This window comes from Symphalangus syndactylus, chromosome 14 (assembly GCF_028878055.3).
Source record: "Symphalangus syndactylus isolate Jambi chromosome 14, NHGRI_mSymSyn1-v2.1_pri, whole genome shotgun sequence".
NCBI lineage: Eukaryota > Metazoa > Chordata > Mammalia > Primates > Hylobatidae > Symphalangus > Symphalangus syndactylus.
In genome coordinates this window covers 12,489,032-12,516,121 of record NC_072436.2, presented here as the reverse complement: position 1 = coordinate 12,516,121, position 27,090 = coordinate 12,489,032, and the positions used below count along the sequence as shown (strand labels likewise).

Sequence of the window (27,090 nt, the reverse complement as noted above, 5' to 3'; positions counted from 1 at the left end):
CTGGAATCTATTTGTTTATTTTTTTTATTGTTTTTGAGACAGAGTCTCTCTCTATCACCCAGGCTGGAGTGCAGTGGCATGATCTTGGCTCACTGCAACCTCCGCCTCCCGGGTTCAAGTGATTCTCCTGCCTCAGCCTCCCAAGTAGCTGGGATTACAGGCATGTGCCACCGTGCCTGGCTAATTTTCATACTTTTAGTAGAGATGGGGTTTCACCATGTTGGCCAGGCTGGTGTCAAGCTCCTGACCTCAACTGACCCGCTCACCTCAGCCTCCCAAAGGGCTGTGATTACAGGGATGAGCTACCGCGCCAGCCTACTTCTGGAATTTTTCTTAGAAAACCCAATTCGTGGCTATAGCTCTGCCCACCCTGTACATGCAATAATAGTTGGGACATTTTGTAAATAACCGGAACTCGCATTTCCTTTGCCTCAAGCATCTTCGTCTGTGGTCCCGTCTGACTCCTCCATGGATGTCAGTTCTTTCCTCTGACTCCGGAGCTGAGGGGAGGGTTGGGGATGGTTGGGGGATGGCCCCCAGCTGGTACCTGAACTTGTTAATGCGCCACTGGCTACCGGCAGTTCCAGTATCCAGGAAAACTCCTTTTGCGGTTCAAAGCTCTCTCCTCAGCCTCTTTTGTGAGTTTGAATTGTCACATTTTGGCTTGCTTTAAAAAAAAAAAAAAAAAAAAGACAAACCTTTATTAGATATAATTCACATACCATACAGTTCGCCTGTTTAAAGTGTACAATGGCTTTTAGCATAGTTACAAGTGTGTAATCAGCACATATTAAACAGCAGAGGGTGCAGGCTCATGCCTATAATCCCAGCACTTTGGAAGGCAGGAGGATCGCTTGAGCCAGGAGTTCAAGACAAGGCCAGCCTGGGCAACATTGGCAGACCCCATCTCTCCAAAAAAAGTAATTAAAAAAAAATTAGCTGGGGACCTGGCACGGTGGCTCATGCCTGTAATCCCAACACTTTGGGAGGCCAAGGCAGGTGGATCACAAGATCAGGAGATTGAGACCAGCCTGGCCAACATGGTGAAACCCCTTCTTTACTAAAAATACAAAAATTAACCAGGCGTGGTGGCGCTCGCCTGTAATCCCAGCACTTTGGGAGGCTGAGGCAGGAGAATCGCTTGAACCTGGGAGGTGGAAGTTGCAGTGAACCAAGATCACGCCACTACACTCCAGCCTGGATGACAGAGCGAGACTCTGTCTCAAAAAAAAAAAAAAAATCAGCTGGGCACATGGTGGCACGCACCTGTAGTCCCAGCTACTTGGGAGGCTGAAGTGGGAGGATTGCTTGAGCCCGAGAGATGGAGGTCATAGTGAGCAGTGATCACGCTGCTGCACTCCAGCCTGGGCTGGACCCTATCCCTAAAAAAAAAATTATAAATTTTTTAAGATAAAAATAAAAAAATAGAATTAACAAATTTTAGAATATTTTCATCACCTCAAAAAGAAACCCATATCCCTTAGCCATCATCCCCCCACCCCTTTTCCTCTCACGTGTCCCCATCTCCAGCTCTAGACAACCACTAATCCACTTTCTCCCTCTATAGATCCCCCTCTTCCACACTTTCATAGGAATGGCATCATAGGTAGAGGAGACAACATTTTCACTCTATGCTTGTAGGGTTTTCCCAGTTAGGTCTGAGAATTCCATTGATGTAAGACAGATCAAGAGAAGAAAAGGATCCAAATTATTTAATCCAAGTTTTCTGTGGCATGGGAGGAAAGGAAGACTCTAAAACGCAGTTAGAGTTGAAGACTTAAGTACTGAGTTGCAGCAAGCGTAAGTTGTAGAAAAGTAATCTGTGTGAGAGGCTGGAAGGTGACAGCTATTCTAAAAGGGTCTGAGCGGACAGGATTCTTTCCGCCTCCACTTCCCATCCTAGTGGATGGTCGTTTCATTCTGGTATCAGAAGAGCATCATTCACCTGGGAATTGCATCTCCTGCTTCCCAGCAACAGCATGAGGCTCAGAGAGAGATTCCTGCATCTGCTGCCTTTCAAGTGCCTCTGACTCAAAATCGTCAATTGCAGGATGGCATATTTTGGGGTGGCACGATCTGAACTCCTTCACATGCACTATGTGGTCTGTGCGTATGGCTTCTTTCACTCAGCCTAAGGTCTTCAGGTTCATCCGCGTTCTGGCAGGTGTCTGTACCTCATTCCTTTAGTGGCTTATGTTCCATTATATGGACAGACATCGCATGCATCCATCATCGGGGGATGAAGGTTCGGGTTGGATCTGCCTTTGGCTCTTGTGAATATGTTGGTTTGAGCCTTTTTGCTTTCTGATCATGGAGCTTCAGTCTACGTCCTGGAAACTCTGGGTCCTGCCTGAGCTTTGCATGCCAAATGCTCAGTGACCGTATTTTTCTGTTCCCCCAAAAGGTGCTGAAAGCCCTGGATGGTACCTGGAGCACGATGGAATTCCAGCACGAGCCACACCCGCGGACGGGCACCATGATGCTCAAGTCCAGCGAGGTGCTGGTGGAGACGCTGGAAGACAACCAGGTGCAGCTGCAGAACCTGATGATGTCCAAGTACCTGGCCCACTTCCTGAAGGAGGTGACGAGCTGGCAGCAGAAGCTGTCCACGGCGGACTCCGTCATCTCCATCTGGTTTGACGTCCAGCGAACCTGGAGCCACCTGGAGAGCATCTTCATCGGCTCTGAAGACATCCGCGCCCAGCTCCCGGGGGACTCCCAGCGCTTTGACGACATCGACCAGGAATTCAAGGTGAGCACAGCCCGGTGGCTCCCACACACTTCAGAAATGACTGTGTGTGGCGATCCCTAATGGCTTGGCGATCCCCTTCTCTTCCCAGGCCTTGATGGAAGATGCAGTGAAAACACCCAACGTGGTAGAAGCCACCAACAAACCCGGCCTTTACGATAAACTGGAGGCCCTGAAGAAGAGGTGGGGCTCACACCTGTCCAGACCAGGGGAGTCAGTGGTGCTGATTCCCTAAGTCTTAAGTCTGAGGGAACCTAAGACCTGTATGGCCCGCTGGCCAGGACAGGGCAAAACCACGGGTCCTGGGTTAATCTATTGCCTTTTCCTGGGGAGCACGCACTCCCCGGCTTCATCCTGCCACCCGATGCCTTGGCCTTGAAGGAAGCAATGACCCGGAGAATAAATGATGCTCCCTTCTACCTAGGAGTGCCCACGAGGTTGGGAGATGGCAAAGAAACGAAAGCCTCTGGTAGGAGGTTCTGAATTAAACCGGGCCTGTGAACAGCAGTCCAGGCATCTCCAGGATGATCAGTTCGCTGCACCGACAGGGTGGGCGGCAGACATCCCTACAGAGTAGGGTCACCGGCCTCCTGTCCTTCCTTCCTCCCAGCTTGGCCATCTGTGAAAAGGCTTTGGCAGAGTATTTAGAGACGAAAAGACTGGCTTTCCCCAGGTTCTATTTTGTCTCCTCGGCTGACCTCCTGGACATTCTCTCCAATGGCAATGACCCCGTGGAGGTAGGTGGGGCCCCTTGCATTCCGGTGTTTAAGCCAACATCATGCCAGACCCCAGGCGGGCACGTCTACCTCAACCGCCCTAGGATGGGGTAACAGTGTCCCTGGACGTGCCCCATCATCTCCAGGAGGCCCTCTGCACCAGAAGCTGCCCTGGGGTCCCCAGCCATGGCAGAAACGTGGTGGGTCTCACCTCACATCCTGCTCTGCACTTGGCCTGGCTTTGGAGAAGTTAACTTGCCTCTCTGTGCCTCATTTTCCCCTTCTAGAAAATGGGTCGTGTGCCAGAGGCCTCGTAAGACACTGTTTCCGAAAGACAAACCTCTCAGTGGGGCATCCTCTGATCAGCTAGTAAATCTCAGGGTCCCAAGAGCAAGGAACAGGTGCCTCCTTGGGGCTCTTCTAAAAGAGAAAAGAGGTCAGGCACAGTGGCTCACACCTGTAATCCCAGCGCTTTGGGAGGCCGAGGCAGGCAGATCACTGGAGGTTGGGAGTTTAAGACCAGCCTGGTCAACATGGTGAAACCGCGTTTCTACTAAAAATACAAAAATTAGCCAGGCATGGTGGCACGTACCTGTAATCCCAGCTACTCAGGAGGCTGTGGCATGAGAATTGCTTGAACCCGAGAGGCAGAGGGTTGCAGTGAGCCAAGATCGCACCACTGCACTCCAGCCTGGGCGACAGAGTGAGACTTTGTCTCAAAAAAAAAAAAAAAAAAGAATTAGGTGAAGGGAAAGCACCTGGATTTTGACCGTAAGGTTAGAGGATACACAACAAGAAGGGATATGCCAGAATAGACTGTGTGGCTTGGGATCTGGGACAGAACCTTCTCAAAAAGAAGAAATCTTTTTTTTTTTTTTTTTTTTTTGAGATGGAGTTTCGTTCTTGTCGCCCAGGCTGGAGTGCAATGACACAGTCTCGGCTTACCACAACCTCTGCCTCCCGGGTTCAAGTGATTCTCCTGCCTCAGCCTCCCGAGTAGCTGGAATTACAGGCATGTGCCACCATGCCCGGCTAATTTTGTATTTTTAGTAGAGATGGGGTTTCTCCATGTTGGTCAGTCTGGTTTTGAACTCCTGACCTCAGGTGATCCACCTGCCTCGGCCTCCCAAAGTGCTGGGATTACAGGTGTGAGCCACTATGCCCCACCAAAAAGAAATCTTCCAGACTAGATGTCTGGCTTAGAAGGGCTGCGGTTCCTGGCCTGGTTTCTGTGTCCTGACTCAGAGCAGTCTTCCCTGGTTCCTTTTGTTGGCTTAGCCATGTTTAGTTAACGTTGATCAAAGATGGGGAGTATATTCCAAAAAGAACGATGCCTAAAACCACCCATGGAAAGCCCAAGCCACGCACATGCCTGTCAAAGCCCCCGTTGCATAATTCCCACCTCTCCCCTCCTCCCAGGTGAGCCGCCACCTGTCCAAACTCTTCGATAGCCTGTGTAAACTGAAGTTCCGGCTCGATGCCAATGACAAACCTCTCAAGGTGGGCCTGGGAATGTACAGCAAGGAGGACGAGTACGTGGTTTTTGATCAGGAATGCGACCTCTCGGGGCAGGTGAGTGTGTGTGCACACCACGCAGGGAACCCAGGACAAGGGTGCAGCACGCATGTGGGCCACATGCCCTCAGACGGCGACGTCCAGAGAACCACCACCCTGTGCAGCTGCCAGCCCGCCCCTGCTCCTCTCCTCTGCCTCTCTAGAAAACGCTTAAGGGGTGGACCTCTTTATAGAATTTCTAGCACAGCCTTACCCATATAGCATGAGTGTATCCTTAGGGAGAAAGGGGAAGGGAAAGGACGGGAGAAAAGCCCTGTTCGGGAGGCTGAGGCAGGAGAATCATTTGAACCCAAGAGGCGGAGTTTGCAGTGAGCCAAGATCATGCCATTGCACTCCAGCCTGGGTGACAGAGTGAGACTCCGTCTCAAAAAAAAAAAGAAGCCCTGTTAATGTCATTGAATCCTTTTCATGACTTTGCCAAAGGGACTGCTTTAAAAGGGTCTGCATATCTCTGAACCACCAATTCCCAACACCTGTCCGAAATAATCGGCTGCGCTGCCCACCACTCAGAGTGGTCTCCGCAGCCTCTTCCTTCCCCAGCAAGTGTGTCCCCCAGCTCAGGGTGGCCTCCTGCCGTCAGGAAACTTCTGGGCTGCCCCCTTCCCCGTCTCATTACCCAACTATTGATCAAGCAATAGAAACCATTTTAACATCAGCCTGAGGAAAATACAATGCAGAGGTAAATCAGCTGTAGGAAAAAAAACAACAACCTCAACTCGAGAAAACCTGAGGTTCAAAGAGTTGAACACGGCACACATGTGGCCGGCTCTACATGGATAGGGTGGGCGGGGCAGTGACAGCATCTGTCCACATTCGCTTCCTGGGCTTACCCCTTACAAACAGAACTGCAGACCACAGCGAGGCCCACCTGCACTGTGCTAACAGTTAAAAGGAAAAATCTGGCCGGGTGCGGTGGCTCATGCCTATAATCCCAGCACTTTGGGAGGTCGAGGTGGGTGGATCATCTGAAGTCGGAAGTTCAAGACCAGCCTGGCCAACAAGGCAAAACCGGTCTCTACTAAAAATATAAAAATTAACCAGGTGTGGTAGCAGACACCTGTAGTCCCAGCTACTCGGGAGGTTGAGGCATGAGAATCACTTGAACCTGGGAGACAGAGGTTGCAGTGAGCCGAGATCACGCCACTACATTCCAGTCTGGGTAATAGAGTGAGACTTCATCTCCAAAAAATTCATCTCCCAAAAAAGAAAATCTACCCTCATATCCACTTGAGGGTGTTTTTCTCCCAGTAGCAGTTACTTGTGAGTATGGGTTTTTTTGTTCATTTGTTTTTTGTTTGTTTGTTTTTGAGATGGAGTTTCACTCTTGTCGCCTAGGCTGGAGTGCAATGGCACGATCTTGGCTCACTGCAACCTCCACTTCTCGGGTTCAAGTGATTCTTCTGTCTAAGCCTACAGAGTAGCTAGGATTACAGGTGCCTGTCACCATGCCCAGCTAATTTTTGTATTTTTAGTAGAGACGGGGTTTCACCATGTCGGCCAGGCTGGTTTCGAACTCCTGACCTCAGATGATCCACCCGCCTCAGCCTCCCAAAGTGCTGGGATTACAGACGTGAGCCACTGTGTCCAGTCCCCAGCCACATTTTTTAAGTGAGTCTTTGATTAGCTGGCTGTGGAGATGCATACCTGTAGTCCCAGCTGCTTGAGAGGCTGAGGTGGAAGCATCACTTGAGCCCACAGGTGGAGGCTGCAGTGAGCCATGACTGCACCACTGCACGGCAGCCGGGGCAGCAGAGCGAGATCCTATCTCAATTTAAAAAGCAAAGGTGTGACTGGGCATGGCGGCGCACGCCTGTAATCCCAGCGCTTTAGGAGGCCAAGGCGGGCGGATCATGAGGTCAGGAGATTGAGACCATCCTGGCTAACACAGTGAAACCCCATCTCTACTAAAAATACAAAAAAAAAAAAAAAAAAAAGCCGGGAGTGGTGGCAGGTGCCTGTAGTCCCAACTACTTGGGAGGCTGAGGCAGGAGAATGGCGTGAACCCAGGAGGTGCAGCTTGCAATGAGCCGAGATCGTGCCACTGCACTCCAGCCTGGATGACAGAGCAAGACTCCATCTTAAAAAAAAAAAAGAAAAAAGAAAAGGTGCTTCACTGTTATTGCTCTGTAAAATCCTTGACGTATCTGCCCCTGGGATGAGGATGATGACAAACGTTTTTCTTTACAACAAAGCAAGTTATTGGAACTAGAGGCAGGCACACATGGCTGTGTTGGTCACCGTGGTTCCTGTCCCCAGGTGGAAGTGTGGCTGAATCGAGTGCTGGACCGAATGTGCTCCACCCTCCGGCACGAAATCCCAGAGGCCGTGGTGACCTATGAAGAGAAGCCGAGGGAGCAGTGGATCCTGGACTACCCGGCCCAGGTCTGAGGCGGGTGGGGGCTCGGAGGTGCCTTGTGGCTAAGGGGCGAGTTTCTTTGCGTTCATGGGCTCCCCTGTTAACTGCGGTCCCCTGGAAAACCATCTAAGCTTTCAGCAGGAACGTCTGCGTTAGCGGGCGCCAGCGATCACTCACTGCGTGGGCAATGGGGGGCATCTACTTTCAGGTGGCCCTGACTTGCACCCAGATCTGGTGGACAACCGAGGTGGGCCTGGCATTTGCCAGCCTGGAGGAAGGCTATGAAAACGCTATCAAAGATTATAACAAAAAGCAGGTGTGTTACTAGCATGTAGTTAGTTACGTTTTTAAAACTTGTTTAAAAAGCAGGTGCATGGCCCCATGTGTCCTTCTGAAACCTGCCGGGTGAGTACCTGGAGCGCCTTCTTCTCAGAGGCTGAGCCCCACGAAACCGTCGTTTCCACAGGCCAAATAACAGCCACGCACCGCAGCCCCAGGCGCCTCTCCCCGCGAGTAACAGACACCTTCAGAAATATGTACTTTGATTTCTCACCTGAAAATTGGCAAAGCTAATGAGAGTCTTAAAAAAAGTCCTTGGTTAGAAATATGGAAACTAAAGATCATCTTGACAAGGAGAATTTACCTGTAATTCCACAACCCAAGCATGACACTGCACAGTCAACGCTCCCTTATGCAACCTGCTATTCTGTGTGTGTATAATTGTTTCATATGTAAAAATATACAGACTCTGGATGGCGTTAAAGTCAGCTGTTTTTGCTTCTCATCCACCCTCTCTCGTGGCCTTGACTTTCCTTCTGCTATATCCGTGCTAGCCGCTCCAAGATGTCCCATCAGGGCCGCACCCCAGTGAAACCAGTGCCTGGCTGGGGCCTACTGAGGGCGCTCCTGTTTTTCATTACTGTAAACAAGAGCATGGTGGTGGTCCCTGTGCAGCTGTGGGCACCAAGCCACAAGACCCCCCAGTGCATGTGGGCACTCGTGGTGTCTCAGCAAAGGCACTCTCCCCGCCAGATTAGCCAGCTGAACGTACTCATCACGTTGCTCATTGGGAACCTCAACGCTGGCGACAGGATGAAGATCATGACTATCTGCACCATTGATGTGCATGCGCGGGACGTGGTGGCCAAAATGATCACGGCCAAGGCATGAGCGCCCCTGTCCCAGGGTCCTGGGGAAGGGCAAGGGGACACCGGGTTCAGGGCAGTGCATTCAGGGACTGCAGACCCTGCCACTTCCTCTTCCTGGGGCACTGACTCTGTTGCTGGCAGCAGCTGCCTCCTACCCCCCTTGCCCGGACTCACCCCTGGTGAGCAACACACAGTGGTCAGATGAGCGGAGCCCGCCCATTGGAAGTGCCTTTCTGTAGCAAGATTCCACTGAGGGCAGCCATACGGTTGGATGTGGGCACTGGAGGGGGAAAGAGGGCCAGGGAGGGTTCCCTGGGCACCCGGGGACCAGCCTTGGAGGCATGCTGGCCTTCCTTAGCCAGCCCTAGCTCTTGCATTCTGCCTGGCTACAAGAGCTCTGGCTCATTCTGCAGGTGGAGAGTTCTCAGGCCTTCACCTGGCAGGCCCAGCTCCGGCATCGCTGGGACGAAGAGAAGCGACACTGCTTTGCCAACATCTGCGATGCCCAAATCCAGTATTCCTACGAGTATCTGGGCAACACGCCGCGGCTGGTCATCACCCCACTCACCGACAGGTGAGGCCTGTCCCTGAGTAATTTACACGTGCTCTTGGGTCCCTTCCCCATGATTCTTGGAACTGTCCGACTTGGATGTCACCTGTGGAGGCTGGAAGGATCAGGCATTTGCGTCCGGTGGACCTGTGTTCACATTCAGTTCTGCCACCGTGTCCTTGTTCCAGCATTGGCTGTGTGGCCTTGGGGGAGTTCCTCCACCCCTGAGTTGGGGTCACATTTTATGGACCCTCACGAGCAGACTCTGGTCGTCGTAGCAGTGCCCACCTCCCCGAATGCCGCAGGTGGGAAAGGCACCTGGGCTGCCTCTGGCCCACGGTGGTGGTTTCTCCATCACACCTGAAGGTTTTCTGCCCTCTCCCTTGTGTCTCCTGGGGCCGAGCAAGTGTAATAACTGCAATGAAAGATAAAGCGGTGGCCGGGCGCGTTGGCTCACGCCAGTAATCCCAACACTTTGGGAGGCCGAGGCGGGTGGATCACCTGAGGGTCAGGAGTTCGAGACTAGCCTGGCCCACATGGCAAAACCCCATCTCTACTGAAAATACAAAAATTAGCCGGGCATGGTGGCGGGCGCCTGTAGTCCCAGCCACTTGGGAGGCCGAGGTGCGAGAATCATTTGAACCCGGGAGGCAGAGGTTGCAGTGAGCCAAGACTGTACCACTGCACTCCAGCCTGGGTGACAGAGTGAGAGTCTGTCTCAGAAAAATAAAAATAAAAGTAGGAGGCGGTGGGGTCACTGGCACACGCGCTCACCTGCAGTCACTTGCAGGTGCTACATTACCCTGACCCAGTCCCTCCATCTCATCATGGGCGGAGCCCCCGCCGGCCCCGCTGGGACCGGCAAGACTGAGACGACCAAGGACCTGGGCAGAGCCTTGGGCACCATGGTCTACGCCTTCAACTGCTCCGAGCAAATGGACTACAAGGTACGCGGCCGGGGTCCGGAGAAGGGACCCAGAGTCCCCTATTATAGAAGCAGATCCTGGCACCCTGTCCTCTGAGGCCCCACAGTGAACTCCAGATCTCTGGATACCTGTGAATGACACTGGGGAGGAGGCGCCAGGGCCCCCACTTGCTGGTAGCATCCCCCTCAGGTGGTCCCTCTGGAGAGACTCCCAGGGTGGACAGACGCAGCCCCAAATGTCCTGCCCCAGCCCCTGCCCTGGAGGTGACCCTCTCTCAACTTCAGTTGTGAGAATGCCCCGAACTGGGGACTCCGCACAGGGGTGAGCACCTCCCTCATGTTTCAGCATGGCGTGGGGTACAAGCAATGTTCAGGTGGGTTTCGGGAGGAAGCAGGGGACGGGCCCGGTCCTGTCGGTCATCAGAGCCTGCACAGGACATCGTGAGCTTACAGAAGGCCAGGCAGGGGAGGGGATACCTCGGAGCTCCAGGCTGCAGCAGCCTCTTGCAAGACGGGCAGGCAAGGGCGATGGATCCCTGAGTTTTGGACCCTAGGCCTGCAGAGGGTCTCCCCTCCCTGGCTTGGATCTGAGCCCCACAATCTGGGGGACCCCTCCTGAGGCTTAGGATGGGGCTGGCAGCCCATGTTCACTGTCAAGGCCATGCCGTCCACATCTGCCTCCTGGATTTTAGAAAAGTGAAATCGGCAGTTGGATCTCCCTAGAAGGGACTTAACATCCACCCGGAATCCCAGGTGTAGATGGGACGAGTCCTTCTGATTGCCCTGGTGGGGCCTAGAGGGACACAGATGTCTTGAGGAAAAGCCTCTGGCCTGCTCGACATGTCCCCACCCCTCCTTAAAGGACTCCCTCTCCTCTCCACGCAAGAAAGAAAAGGGCTGAGAAAACTTGCGAGGTTTAGAACTTAAATGTGCTTCTCTGAGCCCCCTCATTAGGGACTCACGAAGTCTCCATCCTGAGGTCTGGGAGCTCTGGGGGTCAAGGGTGAAAGGATGGGCTCTTCCTGGTACCCAGCCCTCCACGGTGTTACCCTGGGCAGTCAGCTGACCTGCCTGCTGGGCTGCAGAAGGGCTCAGTGCACAGGGGCCTGAGTAAGCTGTGGGGAGAGGACGTGGCTGAAGAGGCAGAGGGAGGCCCCTGCAGCGCCCGCCCTCCCTGCCACCCTCCCTGCCGCCCTCCCAGCCGCCCTCCCAGCCACCCTCCCAGCCCCCCTCCCAGCCGCCCTCCCTGCCGCCCTCCCAGCCCCCCTCCCAGCCCCCCTCCCAGCCCCCCTCCCAGCCCCCCTCCCAGCCCCCCTCCCTGCCGCCCTCCCAGCCCCCCTCCCTGCCGCCCTCCCTGCCGCCCTCCCAGCCGCCCTCCCTGCCGCCCTCCCTGCCGCCCTCCCAGCCGCCCTCCCTGCCGCCCTCCCAGCCGCCCTCCCAGCCGCCCTCCCAGCCGCCCTCCCTGCCACCCTCCCTGCCACCCTCCCAGCTCTTCCTTTCTCCATCTTGCCCTTTGCAGTCCTGTGGAAATATCTACAAGGGCCTGGCCCAGACGGGAGCCTGGGGCTGCTTTGATGAGTTTAATCGCATCTCAGTGGAAGTCTTGTCTGTGATTGCTGTGCAGGTAGAGTCCCCTGCCTGCGGCCTCGGGGTCACGTCGGGTAACTGGCTCGTCGGCTTTCCTGTGACCTCACATGCCAGATAGACCCTCCTTGCCTCTCTGCAACATTCCAAGCACTGAAGGGTGGTGTGGTGCCATTGAGCTCTTGCCCTCCAGGGTCCCGCAGCCTGGTTAGGCAAACACATTGAAAACAGAGTCAGATTACGGGTTACATGTATGGTAGCGTACATGTAACGAAATACCGGTGGGAAAATAATTAATTTTGCTTCGGAAAGAAGGGCAAAGTGCTTTGTTACTGGTATCAGCAGAGCTGGGCATAGGAGGTGCTGAAAGGGAATAGCAGGAAGGAAGGAGGGAGAGAGGGAGGAAGAGGAGAAGGGGGGAAATGTGCCCGTGTATTTTGGGAACAACCATGCTGGGGCACAGAGCGTGCAGCGGAGTGGCTGGGGCGACCTGGGCGCAGGGACCTCGGAGTGGGGAGTGGCCTGGGCCAGCGCCCTGCCCCCATTGATGCTTGTTAAAATCTCCAGTGTGGGCCCCACTTGTCAGGATGAGCATTTCTGCATTTTAAACAAATGTCTCAGGTAATCCTGACGCATGCCAGGGGTTGAGAAGCACTGGGCTCTCTAAGGTAAGTGGAGGCCGACCTATCGGCCTGGAACAATTGTGCTCTTCCAAAAGGAAACGCAAGTCAGGGTGGTGACGGTGTCAAGGTCCTCCCACCCCAGGATGGACCAGGAGCATGTGGGGTGTGGACGTGCGAATGCCGCCTGGGCTGCTCAAGCCCCGCAACCTGGGTGGAGAGCCCACTTTATTTATCTACTTATTTTTGTTTTGTTTTGTTTTTTGAGATGGAGTTTCACTCTTGTTGCCCAGGCTGGAGTGCAATGGTGTGATCTTGGCTTACTGAACCTCCGCCTCCTGGGTTCGAGCAATTCTCCTGCCTCAGCCTCCCAAGTAGCTGGGATTACAGGCGTGTGCCACCAAGCCTGGATAATTCTGTATTTTTAGTAGAGATGGCGTTTCTCCATGTTGATCAGGCTGGTCTTGAACTCCCAACCTCAGGTGATCCGCCCACCTCGGCCTCCCAAACTGCTGGGATTACAGGCGTGAGCCATGGCACCTGGCTGAGAGCCTGCTTTATACACCAACTTAACCCCTGACTCTCGGCAGTGATGTGGACTCCCTGTGCCTCCACCTTCTAATCTGTGAAACGGTGTTGGTGACACAGGTCTGCCTGCAAGATTAGAGGTGCCTGGGGCGGCTGCTTCCTCCTCTCCTAATGCTCCCTCTGCCCCAGTCATCCCCCAGCCTCAGGGCCGGAGGCCCCATGACCAAGAGAATGGGGACCCCAGCCCATGGGCAGTGCTGGCTGTTGCCGTGGGGACCCTCTCCCTTGCCCCCATCACAGGAGCAGAGTTGCTGAACACCTCCGACGTCCATGAACAAACCCCAGAATGTTTATGTAGACCCTACTCTGGGCACTGAATGTTCACAGGCTCCGATGGAGACCACAGGAGAGGCTTGGCCTAGGCGGAAGCAGTGCCGTTCCGAAGGGCCCCAGCCCTGCCATGGGGCGAGCTGCACGCTCAGCAGACTGGGCATGGGGGCATCTGGGATCACCAGGGTACCAGGACTTGGCTCTCCTGGAGAAGACAGGGAAAGGCAGGTGCTGGGAGCAACTTTACTGCGAGTCTTGGGCCCCCTCAAGTGGTGACTTGGAGAGACGCAGCTGCCTTCTGCAGGTTTCCAGAGGAGACCTCAAGCAGGCAACGGCCCCTGACGCTCTATGTTTAACCTCGTAGCTAACAGGTGGCCTTCAAGACTGTCTGATACGGAGGTGGCCACTAACCGGTCCTTTGACAGGTTGTTGCCAAAGTACTAACAGGACAGAAAAGCGCTGGGAGTGGAACCCCGCTCAGCAGGGACAAGGTGGTGAAATACTTACCGGTTCCTGCAACAGCCTGGGTGCATCTCCAGAGAATTTTGCTGAGTGATAAAAGTCCATCTGGGGGCCGGGCGCAGTGGCTCACGCCTGTAATCCCAGGACTTTGGGAGGCCGAGGTGGGCGGATCACGAGGTCAAGAGATGGAGACCGTCCTGGCTAGCATGGTGAAACCCTGTCTCTACTAAAAAATACAAAAAATTAGCCGGGCGTGGTGGCGGGCACCTGTAGTCCCAGCTACTTGGGAGGCTGAGGCAGGAGAATGGCGTGAATCTGGGAGGCGGAGCTTGCAGTGAGCCGAGACCGCGCCACTGCACTCCAGCCTGGGCGACAGAGCGAGACTCCGTCTCAAAAAAAAAAAAAAAAAAAAAGTCCATCTGGGAAGATCGTGTATGATACAATTCCACTTATATAACATCCATGAAATGACCAAATCACAGAAACAAAGGACACGGTTGCCAGGGGTCAAAGGAAGGGAAGGGGGCAAGAGGGAAGTGGGTGTGGCTATAAGAGGGGATATAGGGGTCCCTGTGGTGACAGCAATGCTGGCCTCAGTGTTGCGCCCACCCTCCCCCCGCCCTGCCGCCCCCACTGTGACTGGCACTGTCATTAGGCAAGATGCTCGTATCAGGGTACATGGGGCAGAGAGTACACAGAATTGCCTTTGTATTTTGTTTCTTCCCCCAGTCCCCGTCTTTTGTATTTTTTGTTGAGACGGGGTCTTGCTATGTTGCCCAGGCTGGGCTCAAATCATCCTCCAGCCTCAGCCTCCCAAAGTGCTGGGATTACAGGTGTGAGCCTCTGTGCCTGGCCCTCTGTATTGTTTCCTACATGGCATGCAAATCTACAACTTTCTCAAAAATAAAAGGCTTAATTTAAGAAAGAATCTAGGAGGTTTGAATTTGCAGGGGCAAATTCGCAGCCTCATGCTTTAACATACCTGAAGGCCGCTCTGGCCTGTGGAAGCTGGTCATTTCCATGCTTACATGTCTGTGTCACCAACTGTGCAGGTAAAATGTGTCCAGGATGCAATTCGGGCCAAGAAAAAAACATTCAACTTCCTGGGAGAGATCATAGGCCTCATTCCCACCGTCGGTATCTTCATCACCATGAACCCTGGGTACGCCGGACGCACGGAGCTGCCCGAGAACCTAAAAGCCTTATTCAGGTACGTGGCCCAGGCGAAAGTGAGTAGCTGTGAGTGGCTGTGGTGAGCCAGGCCGGCCACAGCAGTGTCCCAGTGCCAAGGAGTGGGCAGAGGGGAGGGGCAGAGGGCAAGCTGGGGAGGGGAAGAAGTCATCAAAAGCTCCCAAGATGGCCGGGCACAGTAACTCATTCCTGTAATGTCAGCACTTTGGGCAGCCAAGGAGGGTGGATCACCTGAGGTCGGGAATTCAAGACCAGCCCGGTCAAGATGGTGAAACCCCGTCCCTACTAAAAATACAAATATTAGCTGGGTGTGGTGGTGCATGCCTGTAATTGCAGCTACTCGGGAGGCTGAGGCAGGAGAATTGCTTGAACCTGGGAGGCGGAGGTTGCAGTGAGCCGGGATGGCACCATTGCACTCCAGCCTGGGCAAAAAGAGCAAAACTCTGTCTCAAAAAAAAAAAAAAAACTCCCAAGATGAGGCAGGAGAGGGCCTCCTTAGAAAGCACTCTCTCTTCCCCCGGGTGGGAGGACTGCACCTGGGATGCAGTGATGGAAAATAGGGTTGGGGGGTTGAGGTGGCTCTCAGAGGAGGGGCCTGAAGGTGCGGCCAGCGGACGATGTGGGAGGAGGAGGAGGGAAGTAGGAAGCAGGCGGGCTGGGAGCCCGGCTCCAGGACCGAAGGTTCAACGCTCTGCTGTGGTCCACCTGGCAGTCAAGGTGTGCTCTCCTAGGTGAAGAGGGACAGGCAGGGGTGTAGGTGGGGGAGAGAGTGGGCAGAAGCCCACAGGCACCACTGACCTCCCCAGGCCCTGTGCCATGGTCGTCCCCGACTTCGAACTGATATGCGAAATCATGCTGGTGGCCGAGGGCTTTCTGGAAGCCCGCCTTCTGGCCAGGAAGTTCATTACTCTGTACACCTTGTGCAAGGAGCTGCTCTCGAAGCAGGTGTGTGTCCTGGAGCTCATGGCGGGTGGGGGTGGGAGGTTGAGATGCGGGCAGCAGCCAGGGTTGGCTTCCGGACCTGCCTGCTGGCCGCAGGAAGGTGAGCTCACGTCTGCCCACCTGTGCCCATTGCCCGCAGGATCATTACGACTGGGGCCTGAGAGCCATCAAGTCTGTGCTGGTGGTGGCCGGCTCCCTGAAGAGGGGTGACCCCAGCCGGGCAGAGGACCAGGTGCTCATGCGGGCGCTGAGAGACTTCAACATCCCCAAGATCGTGACAGACGACCTGCCTGTATTCATGGGACTGATCGGGGACCTCTTCCCGGCTCTGGACGTGCCTCGGAGACGAGACCTGAATTTTGAAAAGGTCGGTACTCCTGGGCCTCGGGTCTGTCCGGAGAAGCCTGCCTGACTGGGGCTTCCCTCCCGCTGATGTTGGACAGGTGGAGACCCGTGTCACACATGCACGTTTCCCGATGCTACAAAGAGACCTCTGAGCCACAGCTGCCTCCGTGGCCCTGGCCAACCCTACCCTCTCAGTGCTGGGGGAGGTCACTCTCTCAACTGAGGCTGGGGGACTTCGGGCAAACCAACCCCCTGCACGAGGGAGGTCGCGGTGGAGCTATGTGAACTCTCAGCATTGACAGCAGAACTTGCAAACGCATGTGCGTCGGAGGGCAAGGGTGCCTTTATCATCCTCCCCACGGGGCAGGAAGCCCCCCAGCCTCCCAGCGAGAAGAAAGGCTGCTTCAATTCCTCACCCAGCCTCATCCGTGTCTCCCCAGATCATCAAGCAGAGCATCATGGAGCTCAAGCTGCAGGCGGAGGACAGCTTCGTGCTGAAGGTGGTGCAGCTGGAGGAGCTGCTGCAGGTCCGCCACTCGGTGTTTGTCATCGGGAACGCGGGCAGCGGCAAATCTCAGGTGCTTCACCCCCTCCAGGGACCCCGCAGGGATCCGGCATGGTGGGGAGGGCTAGGGCAAAGGGTCGGCCCTCCATCCCTCCCTGCCAGCCCGGAGACCCCAACCCGGTACATCCCGGGAGCCCTCCGGCCTGAGTCATGGGCCAGGGAGCAAGCTGGAGGCCGAGGAGGAGGGGAGGAGCGGCCACAGCCCTTAATCCCTGATCCCTGGGTGAGGCCTCCCTCCCTGTTCCTCCTTGTCTTCCTGCTCTTCTCTCCTTGACGTCAGTCACTTGTCTCCCTGTCCCTGCGGCCGGCCTGACCCATTGCCCTCCTGTCCCCTGCCATGGCCTAGGGAGTGGTGACATGCGGAGGGTGGTGGCAGAGGTGACTGATGTCCGTGACGTGGAAAATTCCATGCCAGCCAAGTGTCCAGCCAGAGGCCCACAGGCTGGACCCTTCTGCTATTGTTTGAGATCACTCCCGACGCCAGTCACATGGAGAAGCTCACCACAAGTGATGTTTTAAAAGGCAGAGGCCACATGAACCCAGTTTCCTAAAAAGGAACTCAGACATACACATACAGGAAATGTCCTCAACTGTGTCTTTAAAGCTCATTTTCCCTGAGTGGAAGATTACGGGGAGTTTTCCTAGATGATTTTTCAGCGTGGTGTATTCCTTGTACCATGAGGAAGAAAGGAACGTGAATGTTTTCAGAGCCTCGCACAGTCTAGGGCAAGCAGCTCTCTGCGGGGTTGCAGACACGCACAGTGAACAGTTAGTTTCCCATCACCCAGGCCACCTTCCCCTCGGCCATGGTTGGGGGTGTAAACTCACCTACGTGCCTCCAGAGCAAACGTGATCCAGAGAAGGGTTCAGCCTGGTGGTTCATAAAAGGCATCCAGGGCCAGGCGCGGTGGCTCACACCTGTAATCCCAGCACTTTGGGAGGCCAAGGCAGGCTGATCACCTGAGGTCAGGAGTTCGAGACCAGCCTGGCCAACATGATGAAACCCCGTCTCTACTAAAAATACAAAAATCAGCCAGGTGTGGTGGTGGGCGCCTGTAATCCCAGCTACTCAGGAAGCTGAGGCAGGAGAATCACTTGAACCCTGAGGCAGAGGTTGCAGTGAGCTGAGATCGCACCACTGCACTCCAGCCTTGGCGACAAGAGTGAAACTCCATCTCAAAAAAAAAAGGCATCCAGGCCCACCCATGGTCCTGGGGCTAGTGGGGCAGGATGTGCCAGGAACATGGAGTCACACGTGAGTGACCCCCACCTTTGCCAGGTCCTCAAATCGCTCAACAAGACCTATCAGAACCTGAAGAAGAAGCCGGTCGCCGTGGACCTGGACCCCAAGGCTGTCACCTGCGATGAGCTCTTTGGCATCATCAACCCAGCGACCAGGGAATGGAAAGATGGTAACGGGGGTGGTCCCAGGACGGGCTGTAGGGACGCACCCGGTCCAGTGCAGTGAGTGTGCGCTGAGCCATTCCCATGTGGAAGGCCAGCCTCCCCAGGCTAGGGTGGGGCACACAGGCACGTGGCCTGCAATGGTGGCACCATGGTAACAAAGTTTATGGGGAGCAGTGGGCATGTAGCACCCAGGCTGGGGGGTAAGGAATGGGGGCCACAGGAGCTGGGACAGTGAGGACTGCAGGCCTGCCCTGGGCAGGCCAAGGGGAGAGGCCAGAGCAAGGATGGGTGTGACCCGTGAGGAGTGCATGGGAGCCCAGACATGCAGGCTGGAGGCTGCCTGGGGAGCCCTGGCCTCAGTCGGTGGGCTCTGGGGAGGAGCTTCCCCCAGGAGGTGGCGTGACCGGGTTTGCACCTTATGAAAGGAACTCGGGACGTTGGAGAGTGGGCTGCAGAAAGGAGCTGCGAGAGCTGAGGAGGAGTCGGTGGGAGCGGGGTGGTCCTGACCACCAGCCTAGGGGGAGGGCTGTGCCTAGCCTGTCCCCCGCACCCTACCCATCAGAAGTGGCCCTACCCCTGACCTGCTTTCCCTGTCCCCCTTCACTGGCTCCTGCATGTACAGCTCACTTCCCCTGCTAGAAGGCAAGCTCTGTACCCCCAGCCCCCACCTTGCTCCATTCCATGCCTGACGCATGAAGCATGCTCTGCAGACTTCTGCGGAGTGTGTGAGTGGACAGATGGACAGAGTTGGGTGCACAGGTGCTGCGCCCCGTGGGGTGTTGAGCCTGGAAAAACTGGGCCAGCCAGGGCCACCAAGAGGGGCTGAGAGGGAGGGTGCAGGGTCAGAGGAGGACAGGCAGGGCCCCAGGCATGGAGAGGGCACGTAGGAGGGAGGCCACAGAGAACGGAGGGCAGGGAGCCTGGGCACCTCATGCCCGAGGGCTTCTGCTGTCCCTCTGAAGTAGGAGAGAGGCCACCTCAGAGAGGCCAGGGTCAGGACTGGTGGGAACTGGAATGGGGCCGGAGTGAAGGGCCCGGGGTTACACCACCCGCCTCCCCCAGGCCTGTTCTCCAGCATCATGCGAGACCTGGCCAACATCACCCATGACGGCCCCAAGTGGATCATCCTTGACGGAGACATAGACCCCATGTGGATTGAGTCTCTCAACACAGTCATGGATGACAACAAGGTTCGCGGGCCCTGGACTCTAAGCCCCAAGGCCACCCAAGGCAGGGACAATAGGGGCTCCCACAGAGGCGCCTACGGAGCACTGAGGCCCTGCACGCCAGGCTTGGGGCAGGTGGCGTGTCTGGAAGTCCACAGGAAGCTATGAGTGAGGGGCACCTCGTCACGAGACTTTGTCACACGTGCTGTGGTTCTGCATGCGCCTCACCTTACATTTCAGCAACAGGACAGGTTCAGAGTAAAGGCCTGGGAAGCAGAAATAGTTATTTAGAATTGTCTAGAAGCCATTTTCTAAAAATGCTCCTCAGTTGGATGTAGGAAGGAACACGAGACTTTGCAGGATGGGGAGGGGCGATGGTTTGAGAAAGCAGCCCTGACTCCATGCTGCAGCCCTGACTCCATGCTGCAGCCCTCCACGGTGTGGGTGTCTAGAGGCTGCTGGGGTCAGCGAGGGCAGAGAAGCCATGGGCCAAGGGACCAGGGCTGCAGGCCAGGGGTTGCAGGGTTGGCCTGAGCCCCTCGTCCTTGCTCAGAGGTTTGCTCCGAGTAACCCCCGCCCCGGAACACCATCGGGATGGCAGGTGTCGCCGCAGGACCCCACGGGCTGCTGTCCCCCTCCTAGGTCCTCACCCTGGCCAGCAATGAGCGGATCCCGCTGAACCGCACCATGAGGCTGGTGTTCGAAATCAGCCACCTGAGGACAGCCACTCCAGCCACCGTCTCCAGAGCCGGCATCCTCTACATCAACTCAGCCGACCTGGGATGGAACCCGTGAGTGGGGCTCTGGCTTTCCTGTTCCAAACCTTGGCAGGGAAAGACGAAGTTGTTGGCCTGTTTCAGAGTTGCATGTTCATTCATCATTCATGTCACAAACTGTGTACCAGGCCCTCACCAGGCACCAGGGTTGCAGCAGTGAAGGGGTGAGAGACAGACCTGGGAATAAATGGTGTACATTCACAGTGACACGAGGCAGGGCGGCTGAGCAAGCGGACGTTTGCCTAAAGTGCCAGGGAAACAAGGGCTGTTGTGGGAAGGAAGGTCTTGGCCTCTGTGGAGGTGGGAAGTCTTCCCAGGTGATTGAAGTCTGGGCTGCCATCTGAAGGGTCAGGCTGCCTCTCAGGGACAAAAACAGAGACGCACACCAGACAAGAACCTGCATTCACAGGGCATGGCAGGGAGTGGGGCATTCCCTGATGGGCAATGGTCAGGTTCTCCTAGCCGGAGCATAAAGGGGGAGGCTGCTCCTGATGGGAAGGCACTGATGCTGGGCCAGGGTGCAAGCGGCCCTTTCCAATGTGACAAGGAAAAGCAGACAGTCATGCCAGCAAGACCGGGGCCACTAGGGATCAGAGAGGAAGGGATGGGTTTAAGAAATATCTGAAATCTGGAGAAATGGAAGACTTGATATTGATTCCAGAGGCATATTTTCGGGTTTGGACACATGGCTGGTGATTGACGGAGTAAGGGATTTCCTGGGGACATAGAAATGACAGCTTTGTGCAAATGTCCTACATGGACTTAGGCAGAAATCCCAGTGCGGCGTTCCTGAGGCAAGAGGCTCCAGAGGAGTTGGGCTCTCCAGGAAAGATGTAGAGAGTGATGAAAGAAGTTGGCTTTCTGAGAAAAACCAGCACTCTTGGGGAGGAAGAAGAATCTGCGAGGAATTCAGAGGAGGAACGAACCAAAGGCAGAAGGGAACCCACAACACGTCATCCCAGGCACCCAGCGACAAAAGCTTCAGGAAGGAGCAGACTCAGCAGGATGGCACCCAGAGTCAAGCCAAGGACAGAAGAGTTCCCACTGCATTTGGGAACTAGGTGCACCTCCATCACTCAGGGAGAAAAGCTTCAGGGCGTGTTGAGGGCAGAGCCAGATGGCAATGAGGTATGGAGGAGGCCACAGGAGGCGCTAGAAGTGAGGCGAGTCCTGCCTTTGAGTGCTGGAGGGTAGAGCTGGAACAAGACGAATGAAGCTTTGTAGTATTTGTCGAGACAAGAATTATGTTTGGCCATGGGATGCAGGCGTGGCTGTTTCCAGGTTCATGCAAGTCTATAGGCAGAGAAAATTAAGTTTCTTTATGTGGGCAGCAAGACCCTCTGCTGGGAGGCAGGCAGCACGGCATGGCCAGGGTTCGAGAGGGATACCAAGTGCAATGTTCCGTATGGTGACAGGACCAGGAGCTGCTGAGCCTGGGCGCCTCTGTGCCGGCTTCTCCAGCAACACTTGCCCACTTATACAGCGTCCTCCAGCTGCTGAAACAATGACCACTAATGGGGCAGCTTCAGACAATAGATATTTATCCTCTCCCACTGCTGGAGGCCAGAAGTGAAGGAGTAGGCAGTGATCAAGGAGTAGGCAGTGCTGGTTCCCTCTGAGGCTCTGAGGGAGAGCCTGTCCCAGGCGCCTCTCCCGGCAGTCCTTGGCGTCCCTTGGCTTATGGACACACCCCTCCCATCTCCGCCTCTGTCTCCATGTGGCCTTCTCTCTGTCTGTGTCCAAATTTTCCACTGCTTATAACGACACAGTCATTGGATTCAGAGTCCACCCTAAATCCAGGATGATCTTGTCTCAAGATCCTTGATGACATCTGCAAATGCCCTTTCTCCAAATCAGGGCACATTCTGGGTTCTGGGTGGACATTCTTTTGTAGGACCACCATCCTACCCACTATACCATGTATGGGAGTTTTCAGGGTAGGCAAAGACAATGTCCGGGGAACTGAAATGAAGCCTGGGTAGGAGCTGCTGAGACATGGGGACAGGAAGAAGACAGGATCGTGGAGTCCTCAGGGGGACACCCTATGGGAGCAGAGAAGAGGGAGCCAGAAACGAAGCCAGCATGGGCCAAGGTAGGAACTGGACGCCTCCAAGGAGTAACCTGGAGGAAGCAGGAGGAGGACACCTGAGTATTGGCAGAGGAGAGAATGGAAGTGGACAAGAAGCAGGCATAGGGTCCCCAGACAGCAGGAGCAGCCCTTGTATAGGCAGCTGCCAGGGGCAGGGACGCCCGAAACACCCAGGACGGCCTTGGGGACAGGGCAAGAAGCCGTATGGACCAGAGGTGAGAAAGTCGGCCTGTCTCACAAGCATGTGTCTCTCCTGGAGCCTGTGCTGTGCGTGTCAGAGCCAGCACACACATCGACCTGCACTCAATGACTCCTACCAAGGCAGCATCACAAATTTGACACAAACATCTTCAAAGTAGAAGGCAGAAAGCAGCAGCCTCTGCGTAGATTTGAAAATCGGTCTCCCCTACTGAAGACCAACTGGACTCGGAATTCAGTTCTTAGTTGCGACAGGCATGGAGACACTCTGCTTCGCTGAGAGACGTATAAAGGTTTACTCTATTACGCTGGATAATACAGGGTGCTATGCGGCAAAGATGTTCAGCTCTTAATTCTCTCTTGGATAGAGGTTTAGGAAGAAGCGGAGCTCCCCCAGAGCACACTCACAGAAGAGTGAGTGGCCGGGCGCAGTGCCTCATGTCTGTAATCCCAGCACTTTGGGAAGCTGAGGCGGGCAGATCATCTAAGGTCAGGAGTTCAAGACCAGCCTGGCCAACATGGTGAAACCCTGTCTCTACCAAAAATACAAAAATTAGCCAGGTGTGGTGTTGCACGCCTGTAATCCCAGCTACTTGGGAGGCCGAAACAGGAGAATCGCTTGAACCCAGGAGGCAGAAGTTGCAGTGAGCCGAGATCGCACCACTGCACTACAGAGCAAGACTCCATCTCAGAAGAAGAAAAAAGAAAAAAGAGTGAGTGTCTAAAGAGGCGTGTCTGTCGGTCAACGCAGGGCAGGCTGGCTGTGTATGCTAACAGGAGCTTCCTGCTTAGGCCCTAGGCATCCTGGAACTGATGCACGTGCTGAGCTCACTGGCACTCGAGGGAGCCAGGCACTAGTGATGATTTTAGCAGATGCTGATTTGGCAACACTTACCCTGGACCAGGCCCCCTTCTCTGAGTTTTAAAAATATCAGCCCATGTAGTCCTTGGAAATGAGGGTCATGGAAATATCACCCCTGTTTACAGATGAGAAACCAGGGACACAGGCATGTGCAGTAATTTGCCTAAGGCAGCAGCTGGCCATGGTAGAGCTGACTCAAGCCTGGGCAGTCAGGCCCCAGAGTCCACACCCCTCACCGCTGTGGCAGGCCACCTCTACACGAGCCACCCAGAGGTGTCTGTGGCCGACAGTCCAGCGTGGCTCTTCAAGGATTGCTGGGTGTATTGATTTGGACTCTTACACTGAACATGGCAAATTCAACACAAACTAACGGGAGCTTAAAAAAAAAAAAAAAGCACCAGGGGTACTTCAGGCATGGCTGGATCCAGGAGTCCAGATGATGTAATGAAATGTCCCTGCTCCTATCCTTGTCTCTCCTTTCTACTCTCTTCCTGTCCCCACCTTCCTGCCCCCCAAATGACATCATGAGATCTTTCTCCTTTTCTGTTCTCCCCCATCCGCCAGCCCTTGGTATGTGCTTCCCGTGTGGTAGCAAGAATGGCTCCCAGCTGTTCTAGACCTACAGCACCCCCATAGCTAACAACCCCAGAGAGGGCACAGCCCCCACGACCCTGGCATCCTCCTCTGGCCCTTTCAGGGCCTGCAACTGGCCCCTCTGGCATCCTCGTTTGGACCCATTGCCCTGCAGGCATGGTGACCCTGAGGGCAGCCCTAGCAAAATTGGGTGGAGGTGGGGAGGGGCATTTACCAAGGCAGGGACACTGGCAGACCCAGAGCAGCAGCTGTGTCATCGGCACCTCCTGTCACCCCTAGGGTGGTGAGCAGCTGGATCGAGAGGCGCCAGGTGCAGTCAGAGAAGGCCAACCTGATGATCCTCTTTGACAAGTACCTGCCCACGTGCCTGGACAAGCTGCGCTTTGGGTTCAAGAAGATCACGCCAGTGCCGGAGATCACGGTGATCCAAACGATCCTGTACCTGCTGGAGTGCCTGCTCACGGATAAGACCGTGCCCCCCGACTCCCCCAAGGAGCTGTACGAGCTGTACTTCGTGTTCGCCTGCTTCTGGGGCTTCGGTGGCACCATGTTCCAGGACCAGGTGATGCACCCAGGGGGCCCGGCCACCCACACACACAGGGTCTCTCGGCATCCCGCTTAGCTGGGCCCTGATTTTCACTTCTGTGTCTCAACAGCTAGTAGATTATCGAGTGGAATTCAGCAAATGGTGGATCAACGAATTTAAGACCATCAAGTTCCCCTCACAGGGAACGATTTTCGACTACTACATTGATCCCGACACGAAAAAGTTCCTGCCCTGGACAGATAAAGTGCCCTCCTTTGAGCTGGATCCCGATGTCCCACTGCAGGTAACTGTCCCCAAGGCAGGGCCACCGACTGGCGATTTAGAGGCAGGAATCGCTGCAGCACCCCCCACACGCCTGCACGGAACGTCCAAACACACCCGATTTTCAACAGTAGGACCTTTTCAGTAGAACATGGCCTGCACGCTAATGAGAGTCAGAAGTGTCTGAGAGTCACAGCTCCCTCCCCTCCCCTCCCCTCCCCTCCCCCAGGCCTCTTTGGTCCACACCACGGAAACCATCCATATCCGCTACTTCCTGGACCTGCTCATGGAGAGATCCTGGCCGGTGATGCTGGTGGGGAACGCCGGGACGGGCAAGTCGGTGCTGATGGCGGACAAGCTGGAAAGCCTGAACACAGACAACTACCTGGTGCAGGCCGTGCCCTTCAACTTCTACACAACCTCAGCCATGCTGCAGGGTGAGGCTGGTCTGGCCACGCCCCGCCTACCCGGCTGCCCCCCGCCAGCCCCCGTTCCCTGCTGTCCTCTCTCACTGGAGGCCCAGGCACTCGCTAGCCACCTTGCACTTCCTCACTTCCCATGCCCCACCCACTGGCCTCTCCTTCCTGAGTTGGAAACAGAGGAGGAGCAGCCAGGACCCCTCTTTCTGGTGCTCCCCGGTGGGCATGGTGATGGGGGTTTGATGGCCAGTCGAGGCAGCAGGTCCCCCGGGAGTGTCTCAGCCAATCTGAGGCGACCCAAAGGTGACGGAGAGCAAGGTTCCTGCCACCCTCGCCTCTGATCGCTCTATTTATTCCTGGGGCTGTACCCAGTGCCCCCTCAAGGGCCACTCCTAGGGCAGGTGCATTTGGTAAACCTGGATCCCAGCCAGGTCCCACCTTCTGTCCCCCGGGGGGGAGGGGGGGGGCAGGTAGCGCCCCTCCGTGCCTAACAGGCTCTGGCTCAGGAGGCGCAGGCGGGCGGCTGACCCTCTGCCCTCTCTAGGGATGTTGGAGAAGCCACTGGAGAAGAAATCGGGGAGGAACTACGGGCCGCCAGGCACTAAGAAGCTCATCTACTTCATCGACGATATGAACATGCCCGAGGTGGACAAGTATGGGACGGTGGCCCCGCACACCCTCATTCGGCAGCACATGGACCACCGGCACTGGTTAGACGGGGCGGGGCCAGGGGAAGGGCGTGGCCACGGGGCGGTGAGGGTGGGGCCAGGGAGGGGCTCAGGAAGCGGCAGAGCCCCAGGGCAGTAGGGCGGGACTGGTGTGGGGCTGTGGGGGCGCGGCTGCAACGTGAGTAGAGAGATACAGATTGGGTCGTAGCTGGGCCCCCAAGCCTGTGGGGCCACAAGGCATTGAGGCAGGGCCAGGGCAGGGAAGAGGTTGTATCAGTTTCGTCCATCGCCCATTTCACAAACATACGGCTGTGGCCTAGAGCCCCAGTGGAGGGGGACCCCCCTTCCAACGAGGTGTCTGTCCCACTAGGAGAGGAAGAAACACATTACCCGTTAAAGGAAGAGCCCTGAGGAAAACCCCCAGCGCAGTCACAGAGGAGCCTCCCAGCTGGGAGCCCCAGCAGAGAGATGCCCCTGGGGAGATGGTGTGCAGCTGGAAGCTGGCAGCAGTGTCGTGCTGGCTGCGGGACCTTAGAGGGAGAGCATTCTGGGTGGAGAGATTGCCACGTGTAAAGGCCCAGTGAGGCCGGTGTGGCAGGGATGTGAGAGCCAGAGGGAGAGGGTGCCCAGGGCAGCTGCAGCCGGAATCCCAGGACCTCGGGACACAGTGTGGACTTTCTCCTAACGGCACCGAGAAGCTGAGGGTGGCAGGTTTAGGTTTGCAGTTTGGAAAGATGAGAACATTCAGTTCAGTTGTCTTTTTTTTTTTTTTTTTTTTTTTTTTGAGGCGAAATCTTGCTCTGTCGCTCAGGCTGGAGCACAATGGCTCGATCTGGGCTTACTGCAACCTCCGCCTCCTGGGTTCAAAGAATTCTCCTTCCTCAGCCTCCTGAGTTGCTGGTAATACAGGTGCCCACCACCACGCCGGCTAATTTTTGTACTTTTGGTAGAGAAGGGGTTTCGCCATGTTGGCCAAGCTGTTCTCAAACTCCTGACCTCAGGTGATCTGCCCGCCTCGGCCTCCCAAAGTGCTGGGATTAGAGCTGTGAGCCACCGTGCCCAGCCGTAGTTGTCTCTTAAAATAAGCAAGTAGCCCAGGCCAAACCGGAGCATTCTCAGGCCAAAGGAGTCTAGAAACCAGTCCGCTCGTTCGTGAAGCCTGGCCTCATGCCGAGAAAGGGAGGCATGGGGGGTTAGGTTGCCTACTTAAGGTCATGGCCCTAATGAGTGGCGGAGCTGGGTTATTATTATCGTTATTATTTCCGAGACAGAGTTTCGCTCTTGTTGCCCAGGCTGGAGTGCAGTGGCGCGATCTCGGCTCACTGGAACCTCTGCCTCCTGGGTTCCAGCGATTCTCCTGCCTCAGCCTCCTGAGTAGCTGAAATTATAGGTGCCTGCCATCATGCCCAGCTAATTTTTGTATTTTTAGTAGAGACGGGGCTTTACCATATTGGCCAGGCAGGTCTCTAACTCCTGACCTCAGGTGATCCGCCCACCTCAGGCTCCTGAAGTTCTAG

The 27,090-nt window shown here is 55.5% G+C and overlaps 1 protein-coding gene across 1 annotated transcript in view; it reads left to right on the top strand.

Moving 5' to 3' along the window:
- DNAH17 (dynein axonemal heavy chain 17) overlaps positions 1-27,090 on the top strand; it is a 152,947-nt gene that overhangs the window by 67,472 nt on the left and 58,385 nt on the right. The window contains exons 28-48 of the mRNA XM_055240980.1: positions 2,405-2,752; positions 2,841-2,932; positions 3,360-3,486; positions 4,885-5,037; positions 7,297-7,422; positions 7,605-7,712; positions 8,429-8,560; positions 8,958-9,118; positions 9,885-10,041; positions 11,539-11,643; positions 14,596-14,753; positions 15,541-15,679; positions 15,816-16,043; positions 16,462-16,599; positions 17,866-17,998; positions 19,056-19,183; positions 19,802-19,950; positions 23,958-24,240; positions 24,335-24,508; positions 24,716-24,923; positions 25,450-25,615. Of these exons, the coding sequence (XP_055096955.1) occupies positions 2,405-2,752; positions 2,841-2,932; positions 3,360-3,486; positions 4,885-5,037; positions 7,297-7,422; positions 7,605-7,712; positions 8,429-8,560; positions 8,958-9,118; positions 9,885-10,041; positions 11,539-11,643; positions 14,596-14,753; positions 15,541-15,679; positions 15,816-16,043; positions 16,462-16,599; positions 17,866-17,998; positions 19,056-19,183; positions 19,802-19,950; positions 23,958-24,240; positions 24,335-24,508; positions 24,716-24,923; positions 25,450-25,615 (3,413 nt within the window). The remainder of the gene's footprint in view (positions 1-2,404; positions 2,753-2,840; positions 2,933-3,359; positions 3,487-4,884; positions 5,038-7,296; positions 7,423-7,604; positions 7,713-8,428; positions 8,561-8,957; positions 9,119-9,884; positions 10,042-11,538; positions 11,644-14,595; positions 14,754-15,540; positions 15,680-15,815; positions 16,044-16,461; positions 16,600-17,865; positions 17,999-19,055; positions 19,184-19,801; positions 19,951-23,957; positions 24,241-24,334; positions 24,509-24,715; positions 24,924-25,449; positions 25,616-27,090) is intronic.